This window comes from Medicago sativa, chromosome 7 (assembly GCF_051527215.1).
Source record: "Medicago sativa cultivar Bolivia chromosome 7, Bolivia_mono, whole genome shotgun sequence".
NCBI lineage: Eukaryota > Viridiplantae > Streptophyta > Magnoliopsida > Fabales > Fabaceae > Medicago > Medicago sativa.
In genome coordinates, this window is record NC_140755.1 from 100584933 (window position 1) to 100608371 (window position 23439).

General features: G+C 36.7%; 2 protein-coding genes, 1 long non-coding RNA gene and 1 pseudogene across 3 annotated transcripts; 3 read left to right on the top strand and 1 right to left on the bottom strand.

Annotated features, from left to right (window-relative positions):
* Positions 1–423: 423 nt before the first annotated feature.
* LOC146911238 (uncharacterized) lies at positions 424–1255 on the bottom strand (annotated as a pseudogene).
* Positions 1256–2719: 1464 nt separating this feature from the next.
* On the top strand, positions 2720–5191 carry LOC146911239 (uncharacterized). The gene has a single exon (XM_085729504.1). The coding sequence runs from the start codon at positions 2720–2722 to the stop codon at positions 5189–5191; it is 2472 nt and encodes an 823-aa protein (XP_085585630.1).
* A 4092-nt stretch (positions 5192–9283) lies between these two features.
* Positions 9284–10975, top strand: LOC146911240 (hydrophobic protein RCI2B-like). The gene is made up of 3 exons (XM_085723164.1): positions 9284–9478; positions 9574–9671; positions 10752–10975. Exons 1-2 carry the CDS (start codon positions 9398–9400, stop codon positions 9655–9657), a joined length of 165 nt encoding a protein of 54 aa, XP_085579290.1. The 5' UTR covers positions 9284–9397; the 3' UTR covers positions 9658–9671; positions 10752–10975.
* A 10067-nt stretch (positions 10976–21042) lies between these two features.
* On the top strand, positions 21043–23343 carry LOC146911241 (uncharacterized). The gene is made up of 3 exons (XR_015019607.1): positions 21043–21423; positions 21509–22668; positions 23013–23343. It is a non-coding gene; the product is annotated as an uncharacterized LOC146911241 (long non-coding RNA).
* Positions 23344–23439: the final 96 nt, after the last annotated feature.

Genomic DNA, 23439 nt, shown 5'->3' on the forward strand with positions numbered 1-23439 from the left:
AGCATTGATCAGATTGTGCTTCTGAAGAGGCTTGAGATTGAGGCAGCAAGATAAACATCCTATTAGCACTCATGATGGTTTGAATTATCAGACCCTTCTCTGGATGAAATATCTTGCAAATCCCTCCCTTGATCAAAATTGCCAAACCTTTTTCTTGTAATTGCCCTATGCTTAAGAGATTATTTTTCAGTTCTGGAATATAGTATACTTCGGTAACAACGAGATTCATTCCATTCAGCAATAACTTCACACTTCCTTTTCCCATCACATTCATCTTAGTGTTGTTTCCCAATTTTACAGAATGTCGAAATTTTTCATCAAGTACAGTGAACATAGTTCGATCACCACACATGTGATTAGAACATCCTGAATCAAGGAACCATGCATCTTCTCCTTTAGCTTCATGCAGCTCCACATAAGACATCAGAAGCATTTCCTCTTCATCAATTTCTGCATAATTAGCTTCTCGGTTCTGAGGACATTCATACCGAAAATGACCAAGTTGATGGCACTTGTAACACTCTATGGTTGCCTTGTTGAAATCTGCTCGACCTCTTCCTCTTCCTCTTCCTCTATATGCACCTCGACCACGACCTATTCCCCCTTCATATGTCACTTTCAAGGCCTGTTCCTCACTACTGCGTCTTTTGAACTTTTGTTCGTGCACTATTAATGAGCTTTGCAACTCATCAATAGAAAGAGAATCAATGTCTTTTGACTCTTCAATAGAACATACAATATAAGTAAACTTCTCTGTTAAAGAGCGTAGAATCTTTTCCACCACTTTAACGTCTGACATCTCCTCTCCATAAATTCGCATTTTGTTAGCCACTGTCATGACCCTGGAGAAGAATTCTGTTACTCCTTCACCAGATCTCATTTCAAGAGTTTCAAAATCTCTGCGGAGAGCTTGAAGATGAGACCTTTTCACCCTTGCATTTCCTTCAAACTTTTTCTTCATAGAATCCCATATTTCCTTAGAAGTATCCTTCTTAAGGATGGTGTCAAGCACGGTTCGATCAATCGCCTGAAAAAGGTAGTTTTTTGTTTTGAGATCCTTCAACTTCATCTCTTCATTCTTTTTTCGTTGTGCATCTGTTTGTGTCGCTCCGCTTTCTGACTGAACATAGCCAGGCTCAATCAATTCCCAATATTCCTTAGATTTGAAAATTTTTTCCATTAGCATGCTCCAATGATCATAGTGACCATCAAAACGTGGAATTGCTGGTTGTACAAAACTCCCTTCTGTAGTCATTTTCTATGCTGCTGCAAGAATGTCAAAGGCTGCTGCTTTGATATATCAGGCCCAGTGGGGGCTCTGATGCCAAATTGTTGAGAACCTGTGTTTAAGTGTTTGGAAACTGATAGCAAAGAACACAACAATTGGACTGAATGACTCAGTTTTTATTAACTGCAATGTTTGCTTAAATAGCCATTTAACACACGATTAAAACAACAATTGAAATGCAACCCACTTAGCTAAAATAAAGGCTAGTGGTGAGTGGTAACAGAAACAAATTAAAACAAATACAAATTAATTCTTAAAGACTAAGTCTCTCCTATAAACTAGGATTTTATTCTAACAGAAAATACTACTTTAACTCTTTCAATGTTATTATGACATTTTTTTGTAATATCTTTATAACAGTTTATATATACATATTTTTTGTGTGTGACAATATACATAAATTTCTTTTTATCATAATTTTATTTCATGTTATCTCATATTAAACTGCTAAATAATATATTATTTTCACTTTATTTTCGTTTACATCTTTTCTTCATCTATCAAACAAAGTATAAAGAGGGTAAAGATTAACTTTTCTCTATTTATATTTTTCAAGGACTAAATTAGGTCTTGCAAAATTTCTGAGGGACTGAAGTGAGAATTTAGTGAGATATGAGTAGCTACGGGATCTTATAGTTAAAAATTCAAATATTAACAATAAGATCCTCTAACTAATAGTATTTGATAATATTTGACTTGTATTTACATTGAATAGAATTTGTTTGATAGGTTTCAATTATTTTTAAGATTTTATTAATAAACAATCTTTCACATAATCAATAAATACTACTATTTTCCTTAAAAATAAATAAATAAATACTTTTATTTTAACAGTTTCCTATGTGTGAAGGGTTATTTAGCAGTCTTAAATATAAGAAAAAAAATGTAATTGGTTCAAATTTGAAGTAAATGCATTTGACCTTTAAGAAAAACAATATTTTCACTTTTAAAAAGTCAAATTAATCACTTTTCACCATTTCTCAATGCAATAAATATTAACCAATCCCCTTCACTTTAGCATTTTCCTTCATTCAAACGTAAATTGCATTGAACTTTTGATTATATTTAAGACAAAATAAATTACTCCATTCTTTTTAAATTACTTTTATTAATTGTAGTTGGTGAAATAATTAAGTTGGAAGAAATTTAATAAATAAATGTATTCCTCCGATCATGTTTATAAGCTAAACATTTGTTTTTTGTCAAGTAGCTTAATGACTAGATTCACACACATTATGTGTGGACAAGTGGGTAATCTGAGGTTCGAACCCTGACTTCTGCACAAATTATCCCTGATAGCTATAACTGAGCTACAATTACGGGACAATTTAGTCTATATTATATACCAAATGCATAAGATATTCAATGTAAAAAGATAGGAAACATGAGAAGGAATGAGCGTAGGAGTGGCGGCATCCATTGGGATAGCCAATGGCAACCGCGTCGGAGCTACTCTCCGGCAGAGATACATCATGGGGGGGTCGGGGTCCAGCCAGGGTGGCAGATATTGGGGGGGATAGGGGAAATTGGACTGTGGTGAGGTCTAGGAAGAGGAAAGCGACGGAACTGGAGCGACGAGGACGGGACAGGTCAAGAGGTTCAGAAGGTCATCGGGGAGCGGCGACAGGCAATGGACAGCATCGGTTTCAGGTTTTTGATAGAGGTTTCAAGGATGTTAGCTTCGGTAGGAAGCGGGAGGAGGCTAGGGTTAGGAATGGCGATGGAAACTCCAGTGTTGTGGGAGGACGAGTGGCATCTGCTGAATGGCACGCAACTGATTTGGTACTGTCTGACAACAATGGTTACAAAGCCTCTTTTTATGTTACAAATTTTCCGAAGAATATGCCATTATATCGTTTACGTCAAGCCTTTGAAGTTTGTGGTATTCTTTCTGATTTGTATGTGGCACGTCACCGTAACTCTCGCGGACAGGAATTTGGTTTTGTAAGGTTTGTCAACGTGAAGAATAAGGGTAAATTGCTACAAGCTTTGAATGGTGTTTGGGTGGGGGACTGCCGTGTTTTGGCAAGAGAGGCAAGGTTCGATAGGTTTGCTCACAATGACACTGCTGTTGACAAGCAAAGACCGGTAGTGGTTAAGGTTGTGGGGGAGAAGGAAGTGGTTATGCATCGTTTTGAGAAGAATTCAGATGAGGCACAGAAGGGGAAACCGGTGGTGGTCAGGAGGGGCGATGAGCAGAATGTTACGGTGGGTGCTGTTGTTGTGCCGTTGATGGAGTTGGAAAGGAAGAAGAGGAAGAAAACAGGGAAGCTCGGTGCAGAGGGGGTGGTAGGATTCTCGAAGGAGGAAAGGAAGGGAAGTAAGGCAGGAGGGAAGGAGGAAGCTGTGGTTGGTGGTGGTAAGGGTATTGGGTGGGTGAAGGAGCAGAATTCTGTTGGTTTATTGCACTCAGTTGCTGCACCAACACAAAAACAGCAACCTTGTTTCATCCCAGCATATGTGTCATGTAAGGAGGATAGAGAATGGGCGACTTCAGGGATGGTAGCTCAAATAAAGGCGGGGGATTCAGTTTTGTCCTTTCAACAGAGAATAGAGGAAGCTGGTTTTCCAAATGTTACTGTGACTCCTTTAGGGGGTGATCGTGTTCTTCTAAATTGCACCGGTGGGGAAGTTTTTTCGAATGTTCTTAAAGGGGCGCTTGATTTCTTTGGTATGTTATTCTGTAACTTTCAAAACTGGTCTGAATCTTTGGTTAGATATGAACGTGGAGCTTGGCTTCGTGTATATGGTATTCCCGTACATGCTTGGAACGATAATTTTTTTAGGCTATGTGTATCTGGTTTTGGTCGGTTTTTGTATGTTGATAAATGTACTGCGGATAAAGCACGCTTAGACTTTGCACGTGTTCTTGTGGTGACACCAGAAGTTGAGATATTAAATAAGCTGAATGTATTTATTATCGACGGGAGGAAGTACGACATTAAGATTGTGGAGGAGTGGGGATGTAACTTGGGAGAAGATTCTTTCATGTCGGATGAGGAAATTGTTTCGATACCAGAGGAGGAGCTACATAATAACAATGTCGAAGGGTTAGATGAGGTTCAAGGAGAATGGGAGTTGGATGACCTCGTGACTGATTTACAAAATGAATGGTGCAAACATGACAAAAAATCTGTGGAGTTGTGTAAAAATGAGGGATCACCGACGAAGGGAGGCAACGATGTGGGGAAGGAGTTTTTTGCGGTTCCATTATCTCCCGTGTTACAACCAGTTACGACAGCAGCAGTTGCATCAAAAGACAATGTTGAAGATGAACACAGAAACATGGAATCACCGGTGCAGCCTTGTAACAAGCAGGGACCTTGGAGCATTGATTGGATGGAAAATCAGAAAACTATTTCGGAAGGAGGTGTGGTGTTTTCTTCAACTCGCAAGGAGGATAATGTTCTTCACTTTAAACCAAATAAATTTAGCTCTTCATCAACATCTTGCAACCCTTCTGCGCATAAGAAAGGTGGTGTGGCACTTCCATCAGTTGGATTCATGAAGAAAATAGCTCGATTGCCAGCTAGAGATAGAAAGCAGATTCTTCACCTACTCGACAAACAAAAACGCAATAAGAAGAAGAAGAGGGCAGCACCAACTACTTCAAAACCATCCGAAGGTTCAACTTCCAATGTACCGACGAACTCTAATTCAACAGGTTCGGTGCAAGGTGCTACTGATTGGGTGAATTGGTTGCATCTAAACGGTAAGGCTGACAAGGTTAAGGATGATGTGAGAGAGTTGGGAAAGGTGGTGGGGGTGAAGGTTAATTGTGCCACTTCTAATAGTTTCAATTTGTTAACGAGGGATGGGAGGAGAGAATGGAGGGCAGCGGGAGGTATTGACAAGCAAACTGGGTCGGTTGTGGGGGTTGAGGGAGTGGAGGGTGAGTTTTGAGGGTGTTGGTGGAGAGGCGGGTTTGGGAAGGAAGGTTCAATGAAGATCATCACTTACAATGTTAGGGGCTTGGGGGGTGGTGAGAAGAGGGAGGAGGTGAGGAAGTTAGTTCTCGAGAAAAAGCCTTTGGTGTTATGTTTACAAGAGACAAAATTGGAATCCATAAATGATAGGTTGGTTAAAGCATTATGGGGAGAAAATGTTCATAATTACTCTTTTCAACCGTCTGTTGGTGCTTCCGGTGGCTTGGTTACGGTGTGGGATGTGTCTAGGATCGATGTGACATCTTCTTTTAGTTTCAATCATGTTTTGGCTATCAAGGGTAAGGATCTTTTTTCTGGCAAAGACTTTATTATTTTTAATGTTTATGCACCGTGTGACTTGGTGTCGAAGAAGATTTTGTGGGGTAATCTGTTATCGCACATTCAGAGTAACAATGATGTCTGCATTTGTGTCTGTGGGGACTTTAATTCGGTGCGTAGTCTTGATGAAAGAAAAGGTCGATCAGATTTTTTTAGACAACCGGATTCCGAGGTCTTTAATACATTCATTAATGAAAGCCTGCTATTTGATTTGCCTTTATGCGGAAGACTGTTTACTTGGTATAAAGGAGATGGTGTTTCCATGAGTAGATTGGATAGATTTTTGTTGTCAAATAAGTGGTGTGACGTGTGGCCGAACTGTATTCAGGTTGCTTATCAACGGGGACTTTCTGATCACGTCCCGTTGATGTTATGTGTTGATGAATCAAATTGGGGACCTCGGCCTTTGAAAATGCTTAAATGTTGGTCGGATCTTCCAGGTTATGCAGATTATGTTCGTGAGAAATGGGCAACGTTTGACTGTCACGGGTGGGCTGGTTTTGTGCTTCAACAGAAATTGAAGATGATTAAATCAAATTTAAAGGAGTGGCATTCTAATCATGTACGGAATATGGATGGTAGGATGAAGGAGGTCAAAGCTAAAATGTCTGTGTTAGATGCAAAAGCAGAAACCGCAAGTCTCCAAGAAACGGAGGTCACCGAGCTTCATGATCTATCTGTTTCGTTACACTCTTTGGCTCGTATGCAAAATAGTATTAACTGGCAGAATTCGAGGATGAAGTGGTTGTCGGAAGGGGATGCAAACTCCAAATATTTTCATAATTATATGTCCCATCGGAGGTGTCATAATGCTATTCATTCGGTGACTGTGGACGGTGGTATTGTTGAGGGGGTTCATGACATTCGTGCAACTGTTTTTAATTATTTTTCAAATCACTTTAAGTCCAGAGGTGTTGTGCGGCCAGGTGTTGATGGTCTTAATTTTCGGAAGCTTTCTTTTGCGGAAGCGGGGATGTTAACCAGGCCGTTTTGTATTGAGGAAGTGAAACAAGCAGTCTGGGACTGCGACAGTTATAAGAGCCCTGGTCCTGACGGTGTTAGCTTTGGTTTTGTAAAGGAATTTTGGAGCCTATTAAAAGATGATTTGTTAAGGTTTATGGTTGAGTTCCACCGCAATGGTAAGCTGTCAAAGGGTATCAATTCTACTTTCATTGCTCTCATACCGAAGGTGAATAGTCCGCAAAGGCTGAATGATTTTCGACCTATTTCTTTGGTCGGATGTCTGTATAAAATTCTTGCTAAGGTTCTAGCAAATAGATTGCGGTCGGTGGTAGGTAGTGTGGTTTCTGAGTCTCAGTCAGCGTTTGTTAAAGGTAAACAGATTCTAGATGGTATTTTAGTTGCAAATGAAGCAGTTGATGAAGCGACCCGGTTGAAAAAAGAGCTTCTTTTGTTTAAAGTTGATTTTGAGAAAGCTTACGATTCTGTGGATTTAAATTACCTGGACTCTGTAATGGCAAACATGAACTTCCCAAAACTGTGGCGGAAGTGGATTTCTGAATGTGTCGGATCAGCAAAGGCGTCTGTTTTAGTGAATGGTAGCCCGACAGATGAGTTTCCTCTTGAGCGGGGATTGCGTCAGGGTGATCCACTATCGCCCTTTTTATTCTTGTTAGCTGCCGAGGGTTTAAATGTCCTAATGAAGGCTGTCGAAGAGGCACACCTCTTTACTGGGTACGGTTTGGGTGCCAATGCCGAGGTGCGGTTGACACATTTACAGTTTGCGGATGACACATTAATTATTGGTGAGAAAAGTTGGTTGAATGTACGTACTATGAGGTCGGTGTTGCTTTTATTTGAGGAGTTGTCAGGTTTAAAAGTGAATTTCCATAAAAGTATGTTGACTGGAGTTAATATTACTGCTTCTTGGTTGTCGGAGGCTGCTTCTTTGATGAGATGTCGCAAAGGTGCCATTCCTTTTACTTATTTGGGGCTGCCTATTGGAGGTGATTCTCGAAAAATCTCTTTTTGGAAGCCTATTGTTGATCGCATTGTCTCCCGCTTGTCGTCGTGGAACCATAAGTTTCTTTCCTTTGGTGGTCGTTTGGTACTTCTGAAATCTGTCCTGTCTTCACTGCCAGTTTACTTTCTTTCCTTTTTCAAAGCCCCTGCAGGTATAATTTCTTCTATTGAATCTGTTTTTAAAAATTTTTTTGGGGGGGTGGTGAGGACTTTAGGAAAATTGCTTGGATAAATTGGGAGTCAATTTGTACTCCTAAGGAGGATGGCGGGTTGAGGGTTAAGAGATTGGGTGCTTTTAATTTATCGTTAATGGGTAAGTGGTGTTGGAGAATGCTGATTGATAAAGATGGGTTGTGGTATCAAGTCTTAAAAGCTCGGTATGGTGAGGAGGGGGGTAGGCTGAAAGAGGGTGATCGTCACTCTTCGGCTTGGTGGAGGTCGTTGTGTAGGATCCGAGAGGGGGTTGGTGAGGGTGTTGGTAGGTGGTTTGATAATAATATACGCAAGGTGGTTGGAAATGGGAGGGAGTCTTTTTTCTGGCATGATATTTGGGTGGGGGACATTCCTTTAAAATATAAATTTCCTCGTCTTTTTGACTTGGTTGTCGATAAGGAGTGTTCGGTGGATACGATGAGGAGGGTGGTAGAGGTCGGTGATGGGAGGGAGGGTCTTTGGCGTAGGCGATTGTTGGCATGGGAGGAGGAGAGTGAGAGGGAGTGTTTTATGTTACTCAATAACTTTGTGTTTCAGGAAAATGTAGAGGACACTTGGAAGTGGCTGTTAGATACGAGGCATGGTTACTCAGTTCGTGGGGTCTACCGCTTCATTACCACTACGACTGATGTGCGTGATAGGTCGCATGTTGTTGACATTTGGCATCAGCAGATACCATCTAAGATCTCCGTGTTCGTGTGGCGCCTTATCCGCAATCGTCTTCCAACAAAGGACAATTTGGTTCGCCGTAGGGTTCTCTCTCAGGAGGAGGCAGCGTGTGTGTTTGGTTGTGGGAGTCCAGAGACAGCTAATCGCTTATTCTTGGGTTGTGCCGCAGCCGACTCTCTTTGGTCCCAGGTGTGGCTTTGACTGGGCATCTCTTTTGTCTCACATGCCGACATTTTCCATCATTATACTCAGTTTGTTAATTTGCCTGGTTTGCATAGTTCTACACTTATGTTCTTCCGGATCATTTGGTTTACCTCTGTATGGGTTATTTGGAAGGAACAGAATGACCGTGTGTTTAATAACATGGCTTCGACACCTTCTACCCTCATTGAGAAGGTCAAATTTACCTCCTTTTCTTGGTTAAAGTCAAAACAGGCAACCTTTCTGTATAGTTATCATGACTGGTGGAAACAACCGCTCCTTTGTATGGGCGTCCATCTGTAGTTTTGTCAGGTTGTTGTTTTTCGGTGGGTGCTTTGCTTTGCTCTATTTCGGCTAGCACCTTCTCCTTGTAAATACTGTTGAGTGGTTTCCCTGTTTGCACGCCTTGTGCGGGGTTATCCCTTACTTGTTAATATATATATCATTTTTGTTTGTTCAAAAAAAAAGATATTCAATGTATTTGGTCTATACCGATGGAAAAAAATTATGCCAAAATTGATCAAATATAATATTAGTTGCCTTTGTTTGCTTAATAACGTGTAAAAGCCACGTGGTTCATGACATAAATGGAAAAGGTCGGTTCAATGGGTCCACTCCACGTCCTATAAATGGAACCGTTGCCACCCTCGTGTTTATCGCTTTTTTTTTTTTTTTATCGCTTTCTTTTCATTGTCTTTAGGCATTATCGTACCCAACAATACTGTTCTGTAAACTAAATTGTCTGTCTTTCTCTCTCTCTCTCTCCAAAAGATCGAAAATGGGCACTGCTACATGCATCGATATCATTGTTGCCATCATCCTCCCTCCTCTTGGTGTCTTCCTCAAGTTTGGCTGCCATGTAACTAAAATTCTCTTCCTCTTCCTTCATTTTTTTTTGTAAATTTTTCATGCTTAATTAATTAATCAATTGTTTGGTGATAATGTGTTATATAGGTGGAGTTCTGGCTCTGTTTGGTGCTAACCCTTTTTGGCTATCTCCCTGGAATTCTCTATGCTATCTATGCTATTACCAAGTGATCAATTCAGCATTTGTAAGTACCAATTTTACCCTTTTCTATCTATTTCTTGCTCTCTTAAATCATCTTGAAATTCGAGTGATGTGCTTCCATTCAAATAAAATAAATCATCCTCGTGTGATGCTTTTTTATGCACCATACCCTGATTAATTGACTTATTTCATACCCTGGTTTTTACTTACACATTGAAATTCGTTAATCATCCAGACCAAATGTATGTGCAAAGTCAAACAAAAAAAGTTAAGTCAAAACAATTAAAGTTTAGTAAATAAAAAAAATTGTATTTTAGTCAAAAAAAATAATTTAGTAAAAAAAAAGTGTATTTGTAAAGTCCTGTGTAAAAATAATTTAGACGATCGATTTGGGATTATGAAAAAAGTTTCCTCTTGTATTAAATCTCAAGGCCTATCTATGTAATAAATTAATAAATAATCAATTGGAAGTACACCTCTGATCATTATTATAAGCAAAAATTTACATTTTAGATTTATTTCATTAATGATGATGAATATGATTTTTATTATAAATCAGATACATAATTTAATAAATGTATCTAAAAAGTTGATTTTTGCTCATACTTGCGACCGGAGGGTGTACGTACGGGCGTGATTGTTCATAATTGCATCATAATTCTTGTTTTTACAGATAATTGCGTTTTAGTTTATGTTTGGATTCATAGTAAATTTTGTAAAATAGCTGTGAATTTCGTAATATTGTAAAAGTAATATCTTTAACAAAATCACATTGTGATTCCAAACCTGGGTTATTTCTATTGAGTATTTACCGGCTCAAACACACTCAAAATTAATGAAATTCACGATCTTAGCAAACCACTTTATGTTAAAAAGGGGAAAATATGTGAAAAGGGAATATATATTTCTCAGTTTCATTATTTGGAAAACGAATACAATAGAACATGAAAAGAAGAAGACGTGTGGATTTCATAATTTCATTCGCCCAGATCATTATATGCTGTCTGTTTCCTAAATAATTGTGATGCTTATCTTGCCTTTTGATTTGTTAATTTTCCTTCAATAACAAGGAACTAATTGAACGTTACATTTTGTTAACTTTATTCAATGTTTTTGTTGACAGGTGGATCATACATGTAGTTGTCAGGGGCCTCGTGCATGTCTTTCGATTCAGATAACATGTTACATGGTTTCGTGTAAACTTTGTTTTGTTTAGGGATGGACCAAAGTTATTTTTTTTTATGTCTTTTCGGTGTCAACATTCCTTTTTTCTCTGTTTTTAATTAAGTTTTTGTCTTGTGTGAAGCTTATGAACTCTAGCAATGGTATTATAGTCCTTCTCAATAATCTATTCCTGTTCATGAATCTTTTGACTTTTGTCAAAATATATGTATCCTTGACTTTATTATTAATTACCATTAGATTAATATATTCATTTACAGGACATTTTTTTTAATAAGAATATATACATTTAAATATTTATTCGGAAAATACTAATCATAGCAAATAGTTTGTCCCGAATTTGTCCCGAGAGAAGCTGATACGTTTTGGTTTGACCATGTATTCTGCTGGTTTTCCGAGTATTCCGCAAAGCAACAGTTTTGATTGGCCAAATTGGTTTTCGGGAAGCTTTCTTGAGAATTATTTCGCATGATATAGCAATACTCATATTTATTCAATATCCAATAATAATATGTCTATCTATTACTGGTTGAGTGAAAGAAATTTTCCTTTTAATCATCTATCCATGTATTTTTTTTAAGCCATCTATCCTGACTGCCTGTGTGCTAATACTCCTTTTAAATCAACAATAATCACAAAAACTTTAAAACAGAGGTTTTAAATTAGTTATGCTTTTTGCCTAAAAAAATTAGTTATGCTTTTAATGTGAAACATAAAATGAAGTTAGAGAGGACCAAATGCAATTTCTTATAGGACAAAACTTAATATACAATTTTTTTTTACCAAATAAAATTAAAGCATTTCATTTATCTAAATAGTAGCAATAGAAGTGAGAATAACTCAAAGATCCTACCAAAAACATAAGATTAAGTTATCCTTGCTAGAAGTGGGATGAAAGGTTTTATGAGTGCCACCATTTACTTTTTGACTAACAAAATGGTCATAGTTGTTGAAATTTGAGTAAGGTTTTATGTTCATGTAAGTTTAGGCCATACTTAGAACATTTCAATATATCACCGATAAAAAAAAAATCTCTTCCAAAACGCTCAATGTTTATTCAAATCACCTTCAATTTTTCAATCATTACAGTCACTACAAAAATATAACACAGTAATCATCTTCATTGCATGTATGATAGCCATAGGTTTTTCGTGTTTTGGAAATCACGACCGTTAGAAATTTAGGTTAATTGTGATACCTCTGTTTATACATGATCAAAACATGATGATATTTGTATAATTATTTTATGATAACTTTTGTGACAATTTTATCTCTCATACTTATATTATGTTTTTACTTTCTCTCTATCGTTTTGGTTTCAGCCGTGTCAATACCTACTTTCTTTAAAAGTTTATGATTGTCAGGGGCGGTTCTAAGGCCCGGCGAGCCCGGGCACTCGCCCGGGTTCCGGTCCAAATTTTTTGCAATTTCTTATGTAAATCCCCTTGAATTTCTTATATAAACCCCTATAAATTGGGCAATTTCTTTAATTTTTTTATTATTTGCTTGCAATTTCTTATGTAAACCCCTATAAATGTATTGCAAATTTTTTTTCGTCCGGGCTTTATAAAAATCCTGGCTCCGCCACTGATTGATTGTCCCAAAGATTATCACACAAATGATTGTTCAAATAACACAGCATAAAATACAATATGAATAACTGTGTGCCATTAAAAGGTTTTTGCCCAAAACAATAATGCCGGAACTAATGGAGTAGTATATTTTAAGGTTGTCTATAGGTTATCTCCATTTAAGATAATTCTATTTGAATTACGTCAAATATATTTTTTTTACAAAGGAATACGTCAAATATTAAAAGTGGATACATTTGTCGACTAATATTCTAATTTTGATTTTTCAGGTTGTGGGATTTTAACCATTACACTAGACCCAGTTAACCCTTGTTTAATTTAATAATATTTTAAGACGGTTGATTTTGTTTTAATATTTTATAACTTTTTACAAAAGTTTTTTCAAATAACAGACTAAAAAAAAGACGGTGTATTACTTGATCAAAAAAGATAAGGAATATTTTTGTTACAAATAGCAATATTCACTCAATAACTATAATTTTAAACCCTATAAAAAAATAACAATTTAAAAAGAGTTTTTCAATATCTTGTAAAAGAAGTTTTTAAATAACTAGATGCACGGATACGGACACGACAAAGACGCGCCGACCAGTGGCGGAGCCCTTCATGGGCTGAGGTGGGCCATGGTCCACCCCCAAAAATTAAAAAATCAACGATTATAGGTCTATTTTGCGAGATTTTATACAATTTTGTGTCGGTTTTAGGTTTCGATTGATCCAAAAACCGTAAAGTGGTGTAGTGGCTCACCCAAAAAATTTAAATAATTCAATTATAGGTCTATTTTGCGAGATTTTATACAATTTTATGTCGATTTTAGGTTTTGGTTGATCCAAAAATAAAACTCCTTTACGCGGTAAATTTGCACATGAAATAATTGGTCACTTGAATGGATAAAAAATAATTTGGCCCACCCCCATAATATTTTCTAGCTCCGCCACAAGCGCCAACACAGCTAATAATTTGAAAAAAATCATACAATTCAGTGTAATTATATGTGTCGGTGTTGTGTCAGTATCATACACGACGCATGTTTGACACTGAGACATGTCTAATAAGAAAAGTGTTTGTTGGAACATTGATTTGAAGTTGGAAGAAAATTAAAAGGTTAGAAGATTAAACACCAAGTTGATGATAGTCAATTATTCGCTATTTTTAGTGTCATTTTCATCACATTTTGGAGTTCACAAGCAAAATTAAACAGCAAGAAAAGCAAGAAAAAACTGAAGAAACTGAAAAAGGGCATCGTGTCACGATTATTGAAAAACGTGTCACGATTTGGAGCTTTCAAGGAATATTCATTCGACATTGATTAAAACGTGTCACGATGGCTATTTCGTGACACGATTTTAAGAACCCTAATTTGGAAGTGTTTACTTTTTGTGGTGTGAATTAAACAAAAGAAGAAAAGTGAGTCCAAGAAGCATATCACAGTGGCATATATATATTTTTGAGTTGATACACATTGGATAAAAAGATGAAAGCAAACCACACATATACATGGAGGTGGCGCTAGCATTAAGAAAACAAGTGGGCTTTTGACTAAAGTATATTGAATGACCTGAAGATTGAAAAGAGCGTGACATGCTGGAAAAAGCCTAGGTTACATATGCTATATAAGTGGCAGCTGCACACACCATGAGGTATCACACTTTGGCACAACAAATTCACGTTTGGGAAAAAGAAAGGAGCCGCCCATTCACGCTACAGAGAGAGTGGCACATGAATATGGATAAACAACACCAACAGTAGCGACTGGAAAAGTACTCGAGGAGCAACGCCGGCAACGACGGAATTCTATCAGTTTATTTTCTTTACTATGTTGTTTATTCCTTTTATCATGTCTAGCTAATTTTCTTTAATTAGGTCTGAGATGATACTTTGTAACCCTAATTGAACCATGTTGCTGTGAAACTCTATTTATTGTGAATGATAATTTAGTCTTTATTCAATTCAATTGTTCTTAATGCTTTTTATATATTGACACCATATAAACATGATTTTGTGAGAACGAATGACTACTGACCATAGCTTTCGACTTAGACCTAATTGAATTGTTCTAATAAACATGGTTAGTCTAGGAATGGATAATCGTTTGTTAGTGATATTAGGTTAACGTGTTTAAACCTTCAAAGATTATTAGACCACCTAAGGGATTAGGGGATGTAGTTTGAGAAGAGGGTCCTAACTCAAGGGATTGATTAGGACTATTTTGTTAACTATCGTGGAACTAGAAAATCATTCATAAGAATAGGTGCAGTATACCAATTAGGGGAACATAGATGATTCGAAAGACCTGATCTCAGCTCTCTCTCTTTATCTTTTCCAAAACTATCTTTATTTTCTGTTTATTTAATTTTATGCAATCAAAATTACTGCCTTGGGCACTAAAATAATTTACACATCCTAGATATTAACGTTATTGCTAAATTGAGATTAACACAGTCCCTGTGGATACGAACTTATAAATTTTATTAATTCGATAGTTTTAGTACACTTGCTAAAAGTCTATCACAAGTCATTAGACATTGTTCGAATGTTCTGTGAATTGAAAAAATAGAGTGTGGGGTCCCACATAAATTAAAACAGACACATTAATAGTGTTTAACTTGTGGTATTTAATTTTTAAATACCTGATAATGATAAAAATAAAAGTAATTATTATTTGGTGGATGGGGTGTTGGTGATAAATGAAGTTGTAGACTTGGCAAAGAGATCTAAACGAGAATGTTTAATTTTTAAGGTGGACTTTGAAAAAGCTTGCGATTCCGTAGATTGGGGTTTCTTGGAGTACATGATGAGAAGGGTGGGTTTATGTGATAAATGGGCGAGGTTGATGAAGGCTTGTGTGTTTGGGGGCAATATGTCTATCCTAGTCAATGGGAGTCCTACGGAGGAGATAAGCGTCCAAAGAGGCTTGAAACAAGGAGATCCGCTTGCACCTTTTTTATTCCTTTTGGTGGCGGAATGTTTTAGTGGTTTGATGACAAATGCGGTGAACCAGAATTTGTTCCAAGGCTTCGAAATTAAGAGGGGAGGGTCAGTGATTTCTCATCTCCAATATGTCGACGATACTCTTTGTATTGGAGTGCCTACGGTGGATAATCTTTGGACGCTTAAGGAGATGCTAAGAGGGTTTGAAATGGCTTCCGGTTTGAAGGTAAATTTCCATAAAAGCTCTTTGATAGGTGTCAATGTCAATAGAGAGTTTTTGGAGGCGGCGTGTCGATTCTTGCATTGTAGAGAGGGAAGTACTCTGTTTAACTATTTGGGTTTGCCGGTGGGAGCCAATCCTAGAAAGCTTGCCACTTGGGAGCCTATGTTAGTTAAACTAATGAATAGACTCAATTCTTGGGGGAGCAAGTATGTGAGTCTTGGTGGAAGAATTGTTCTCCTTAACTCCGTGCTGAACGCTATTCCTATCTTTTATTTGTCATATTTGAAAATTCCGAAAAAAGTGGTGAGAAAAGTAATCCGGATTCAAAGGGATTTTCTTTGTGGTGGTGTGAGAGGAGGTCGGAAAATTTGTTGGGTCAAATGGAGGAGGGTGTGCCAACCTAGAGGAAAAGGGAGGCTTGGGGGTGCGTGATGTGAAGTTGGTTAATTTGAGTCTTATGGCAAAATGGAAATAACGTTTACTTCAAGATGATGTTCCTTTTTGGAAAGTGGTGTTGGGAGAAAAATATGGGGACAACATTTCCGGTTTACCTCCGGAGGGTGTTTCTAGGTGGCCGCGGTTTGCTTCCATTTTATGGAAGGATTTGTCGACAATAGAAGGAGGTATTGGACCTAATTGGTTTACTGATAGGGTGGTGCGGAAGGTATCAAATGGTTTGGGAACGAGCTTTTGGAAGGATAAGTGGATTGGTGATCAATCGTTGGCTTCTAGCTTTCCAAGGCTGTTCAACATTTCATCATTTAAAGAGGCCAAAATAGGGGATTTGTGGGGTTCTAGAGATGGAGTTGTCTCTTGGAACCTTGGTTGGAGGAGACAACCTTTTCTATGGGAGCTTGATTTAATTGCTAATTTGTTGGCTCTCATAGAAGGGGTCACTTTGGGGGTGGAAAGTGATAAATGGATTTGGTTGCCGGAGGATGGAGGTGTGTTCTCGGTTAGCTCCTCCTATAGAGTGTTAGAGGGAATTGTATCCTTGGATGGTGCCTCAGATGCTTTTGAGGAGGGAGTTTTTCGTAATCTTTGGAAGATCCCGGCTCCATCTAAGGATATTGCTTTTTCTTGGATGGCCCTTCTTGATCGTATTCCTACGCGATCTAATCTTGCTTTGCGCCGAATATTACCACAGGAGGAGCCCCGGATTTGTGTTATGTGTGGTCTAGAGGAGGAAACTACAACACATCTCTTTTTGCATTGTGAGGCGGCTTGGTCGTTTTGGCGTTTGTTGTTGGATTGGTTAGGAGTTAATTTTATTACTCCACAAAACTTGTTTTTGCATTTCGCTTGTTGGAGTAATGAGGTTAATTCGCGACGGGTAAAGAAAGCATTTTGGTTGATTTGGCACGCCGCTTTATGGTCGATTTGGAAGGAAAGAAATGCGAGGATCTCAAACCAATTTAAGAATGTTAACGAGGTGGTGGATGAGGTTAAGGCGTTGACATGGGTTTGGGCGCTAAGTAGACTCCGGATTGCTTCTTGCCTATACTACGAGTGGTGTTGGAAACCTCGGGAGTGCGTGGTTCGAAGGCGCTGAGAGGTTCTGACATTAGACCGGCTAGTGTGGGGCTGGTTTGACAGCAGTTTGGGAGAGTATTAGTGCTGACAGTTTTTCTGTTTTGGTGTTTTAGCGTGCTGTTAGTTTTTTCTGGTTTTTAGTAGTCGCTGTGTTGCGATGTGTTGGCTAGCAGCAGCTGTCTTGTTTGTTTTACATGTCATTAGCGCCTGTATTATGGTGTTTTATGGCTCCTTGTAACTTTTTGCCTTTTGCACTTCTTGTGCTAGGCTTCTAATGAAATATGCTGATAATGAAAAAAAAAATTATTATTTGGGAAATGCTAACCGAAAGAAGAAATTTTTTCTTGAAAATTGTGTATTCAATGCATTGAAACTTTAAAAAGGAACATTTTCTACATGAGATTTACAAATAATTTTCTCTTTTGAATCCTTAACAAATGCCTTAAGGGCAATTGTTAGCATAACCCTTATTATTTTTATTCACAAATGTCACTTTTCACAATTTTAGCTTATGTTGGTTGTGATAAGATTTTGAATCCAACTAACTTTTCTATTTTTCATTGATATCCAATTAGTTTGTTCCACTTTTGTCATTTTTGTGGGTTTGTTTCATTTTGAATTTATCTGATTTGTTTGTTACTTGAGTTGATCAATCTGTTGGTTAATTTTTAAGTTTTTCCAGATATAAACTCTACCTATTAAAAGGAGAAACTCACCTACTTCAAAAAACACACCAAAGAGTTATATTGAGTTGTCGAGAACTTTTTCTCTCTTCTCACTCTTTTTGCTCGATGTACATCTGAGTCACTTTTCTCCTCTCTTTTTCGTCCCTTTGAAATTAAATGTGTTCTTAAGACCGTAGTCCCTTTTCGGTATGTCTTTTCAGAATTAAGAATGGTCTTAAGAGCATGGTCCATTCGATAATATATGTCCCTTAAGAATAAAAAGTATTTTTAAGATCATAGTCTTTTTTCAAGAATAATGTCCATTCGAAAATAAAAATGATCTTAAAAGTATAGTCCTTTCAATATTTTCTTCCCTTGGAGAAGTTAGAGGTCAGAATGGTGAAAACACCATATTTGAGTGGTCACAATGTCATAGTTGGAGAATGTAAAAGTTAGAATGGTGAAAAACACATGTTAGTTGTCACAATACCATAGTAGAATGGTTGTAGTACCATAATTGATTAGTTTCAGTATTAAAATACTAGTGGTCTTAGTACCATATTTGAGGTGTAATTCTCGAACGGTTTTCTACAATGTAGTAGTTAATGACACAGTTGTAGTTGAACTTGTTTTATGTTGTAAGTGGCGTGGTAGATAGTATGTCTTACACAATTTTAGACAGTGACACAAAAGTTCTTAACGAGTGCGACATGGTCGTAACTCAATTTAACAACAAATTAGGTAAATAAAATTATACTTTCAAACAATTTGGAAATGAAAATTATATTTTCAAACGATTTGAAAATCCAAAATCCAAAATTTTAACACGGACTAAATACAATCCCAACAATATCCGTGCTTCATAGTTCAATACAAATGAGCATCACTAGAGGAGTATTTGTGTTGACATCTCATCTCTCCTTCCTGGACCTAACCCCCTATTTCCAACCGGTTCGTGTAAGCAAGTACACAATGTTACACTCTGTGTATCTCGTATGGCAGACCTTCTCCTAAAAAAAGAATGTTTTTCAAGGTATTTAGTTAGAGTAGTTCGTAATGCACTACTCTTTCGAACCCCACCATGTTTGGCATTTTCTAATCAATATCTATGCGTCAAAGTAGAGGACTTAAAGCAATTATAAAAAAAAGGTCGCGACGACTGGGGATGATTTTATCACCAACCAGGCAACCACCAATACCATCGAAGACGTTAACAAGGTAGGAAAGAAAAAAAGTAGTAATGATTGTATACTTTGTGACATTTGAGATAATCTTTTCTTCTATCTTTTTATTGTCAAAAACAATATAGACAAAAAAAAAAAACATGAGAAAATAAGAATAAAATGAGACCACGATAGAGTTGTTCAAAAGTTATCACATATTAATTGTACAAATATCAATTCTCGTAAAAAAAATTGTAAAAGGCAAAGATACGAATTTATGTTTCTGTGTGTGTTAAGTGGCAACAAATTAAGTTAACACTAGTGTATTTCTTACTTTGGATTTGACAAAATTTCGTACTTGAATATTTATTCAAAGGCAATTACTGGATTGAAAAAGTGTCGCATATGATCTATGTAGGATTAGTGTTTGAAAATCGTTCAAATTTTGACAAACGATCAGAGTCGTCACATTTTGACAACGAAACATGAGGTACAGACAGCAATACCAAATGTGGATATATCAAAATTTTACCAATCAGCTTGAAATAGGGCCTGACCGAGGCCCAACATACTTACCTTCAACACAATAAAATGGTCAGCTTAAATTAATAAAAAAAGTGTTATTTTAATCTATCCTTAATTATTCCAACACCCACAAAATATGAGGTTAATGTTATTTTAATCTATCCTTAATTTTTCTTCAAAGGTTGAACAAAAAATGAATTTATATTGTTTTATATATAAAAAAAAACTGAACCATATGGCGTTTTTGTGATCAGAACCATAAAATTTCTTACGTAGTACCCTCCTAAAAGAATTTTATGGTTAGTGTATGCAATTGCACACAAAAGATATCTGATTCATGTCGGAAAGAACCCCACCATGGCACATCGGCAGACTCTCCTAAAATGAGTAGCACTGCTTTTTGTTTTGTGCTCAATTAGACTATGTAGAGCCAATATTATATTGTTCGCAATGGTGCCAATGTTTCTTTTACATGTAACTGAACGATACCCTCACATTCTTTGTTTTTTTTTTTTAAAGGGAAAATGAGACACTCTTTGTTTTTTTGAAGGGATGAATGAGACCCTCCCATGCGCCTAATGATAATAATAATGGTTCAATTGAAGGAGGCTAGTGTTATTTATGAAGCAACGAAAGCATGGACTATTTTTTTTTTTTTGACGTTAAAAGCATGGACTAAAAAGTACGAGTTAAATACAATTTAGGCAACAAAATAATTAAATTGTATATTGACAATAATAGTACCAATTAGTACAGAGAAGCCACTATATTATAAAGCATGTATGAGTTTAATTTGGGTAAAATAAATCGATGGAAAAAAAAAAAATACAATCATGAGATTGGCATGGTTTTATAATGCCTAGTTTAGGTATGGGGTAAATGAAGTTGAAGCACTAATTAAGATCCGAAACGAGTTTCATCTTCTGGTGATGAATGAATTCACCAGCTTTCTTGTTAATTTGTGGATCCGCTGCACCCCATCTTTCTTTGTCATAATCACTAATATGCCACATTTTGCTTCCACTTTCAAATTCATGATCACACCTCTTAATTCCCACTTTGCTCTTGTTGGATTTGAACATACTAAAAACAAAAAAGAAACATTTCCTTTGCCTGTTCTTACCCGCCATTATTTGCCTCTAATCAAAACACACTCTCTTTGATTTATGTTTAATTTAGTTTAATAATGAAATGAGCACGTTATATTTTCACAAGCCATGATCTCAATTTATAGTAGAGAGTAGTAGATAGGCTTCCGCGTTGTAAAAATGGTTGGTAGATGGTATACTTTGTTTGTTTCCTTTTTTTTATTTATTTAAAAATTACAATTTTTTGGTGAGTTAATTATGAATAGTGAAGAATCTGATAAAGGTGTGGACGTGTTGTAACATAAAGAGCTCAAATGGGAGTGTAACAAAGGACAAAACGGTACTAACAGGTAACAAACTTAAATTTTAGGAAAACATTTGCTATGAATATGATCCGCTAGTCTCGTACAGTCGTACAATATTCTTTTCGATGGTACTTTTGTCAATAATGTTTGGTTCTTCTCACATGAAGATTTCACCTTGTTAGATTCGCATTTTGCCACCATTATTAACTTATGAGTGGTGATAGGCATACCACCATAGGTGGCATCCACCCCTACACACCCACACAAAATTTTGACATTTGGCAACTGGACCCTACACAAATACACTCAGCAACTGTTTCTTTCTCTCTTTTTCTTTCTTCCTTCACCCTCTCTTCTCACACAAATACACTTTAGCTCTTCCTTCACCTTCTATCTCTTCCTTCATTCTCGTCCCCACCTTTCTCTCTTCTTCACCCTTTTTCTCCTTTCCCCTCACTGAACACCACCACCGGCCACACCCAAAGCTCACCACCACCGCCGGTCCACTTCTTTTCTGGCCACCACTCACGGGAATCATTTCGAAGTTCTTGGATGTGCAAAAAATGGAACAACTCCGAGAGATATCAGGTTTATTGATTTTCAACAATATACATCTTGAAATCCTAAACATCTTATTAGTTGCTCAATTCTTTGTTTTGTATTTGTTTTGCAGGAAATAGATAAAGAAATCACTATTCCCTCTCTCTCTCTCCTGAGGTCCTCCTCACTCACTCTCTCTACCGCAACCGTGAGCTTCGTAAGCAGCCGCCCCTCTGTCTCCTTCACACACACGCACACTCTCTCCCTCAATCGTAAATCGAAAGCCCGATGTCGTGGCTTTCATTATCTCTGTCTCGTTACAGTCTATGTGCCTTGGATTCGCCGTCGCGTGAATCTCATCGTTGGTAACTCAATTTATTTGTCTCCAGTTGACGTTGTTTAACTATCTTCATCAATGGAATGTGTATGTGTTGCTGATTCTTTGTTGAAGGTGAACTTTGGAAAGATTGTTTTTCAATATCTTGGTTGAGGGTTTTACATTTTGGGTTTTATGTGTTTTGAAAATTGATGTCCGAAATTGGTTAACAATAAATGTAGTTTAGGAATTGAAAACACTAATAAGCACTTGTTAGCTTTGAAATTAGGTATGATGGATTTAGATGATTTTGTATTTTGTTATTTTTGACCTTCATTGAACAATAAGATTAATACAGGTTTTCAAATTTGTGTCACACATTACTGCAGATCCATTCCATCTGATGATATTGATATATTGTTGGTTTTTCTAAATCCAATCTTTGTATGATTAGGATAAATTCTAAAATTTATACATGTGATGTTGGAGGGTTGAGCTAGAATGCAAAAACAGAGTTGTGATGAAATAATAAGTGAAAAGTGGGCGATAAATCTATGTTTGTGACATGAAAATATGGTTGAAATAGAGGACTATCATTTTATGTGTATAGACTAGTTGAGGTTATAGTTTTCTTACATGTGTAGGTACAATTTTCATTGGTAGGGTGTTGTGGGTTGCAATTAGGAATTGTTTAGTCTGTTAGAGTAACATAAGCTAGCTAAATTTGTTGTGATGTTAGAGTAACATAAACTTAGATTAACATTATGTATCTCGCAGCTAATGACATCTTGGGCTGTTATTTGTGATGTTTGTCAATGACTTGTAGAAATTTTGGACAAATGCAATAGGTGAAATCTTTTAAGTTTATTGTTATTTCCTAAACGGTTTATTTGATCTCAGTTATACATGTTTTGAAAGATTGATGATGCAAGGACATTTAACCTCTTGTTGTTGACAAATGAACTGAAATGGTCAAGGTTAGTGAATATGCTATGTTATATGTGATTCTTGTCATATATACAAGATTGTTTGTGTGGTGCTTGGCTAGCATATTAAAATATAAAGGATGGATATTTTTGTAGGATTTGTGTATCCCTCTTAGGAACTCAGTATTCTTCTTTAGTCTCCATAATTTGTTTATACTTTTTCTTTACATTGCTATGTAATTTTATTTACTCGGATATTTGGAAATTCAAATCCATTTCATAAGGATGAAGTTAAAATGTTAAAGTTGTCATTAAAATATGACTTATGAACTTATTGAAGCAAGTTTGGACAATGCCATAGATTTTTCATTAATATTAATTTTTGTTTGTTACAGATTGTGAAATTTGTTGAAGAAGAAAAAGGGAATTTAGCGATTCAAGCAAACCAATATGTAGAATGCGTCTGTACGAACACTGGGGATGAAGGGTGAGATGAGAAAGAAGACAGAGTGAAGTGGTGTGATCTATTTTCTAGGTTTTGATTGTGATAATCTTTTTAATTATCCATGACTATGTCAAACATGTAATATTAATGCCCATACTCGACCAATACATTATCATTTGTGCAGAAGTTTATCTTGTACAATTAAGCTTAGAGGAATAGAAAAACTCAAATGTAGTATTACTCATGCTAGAATTAGAAAAAGTGAAATTCATTCCAACCCACATTCAGTACTTATAGCATGAGTGAAAGGTGAATGATCTTCTGTTTGACAGACTTTACGCAAACTAACAAAAAATGAGTTGCAATTAACCAGTTTT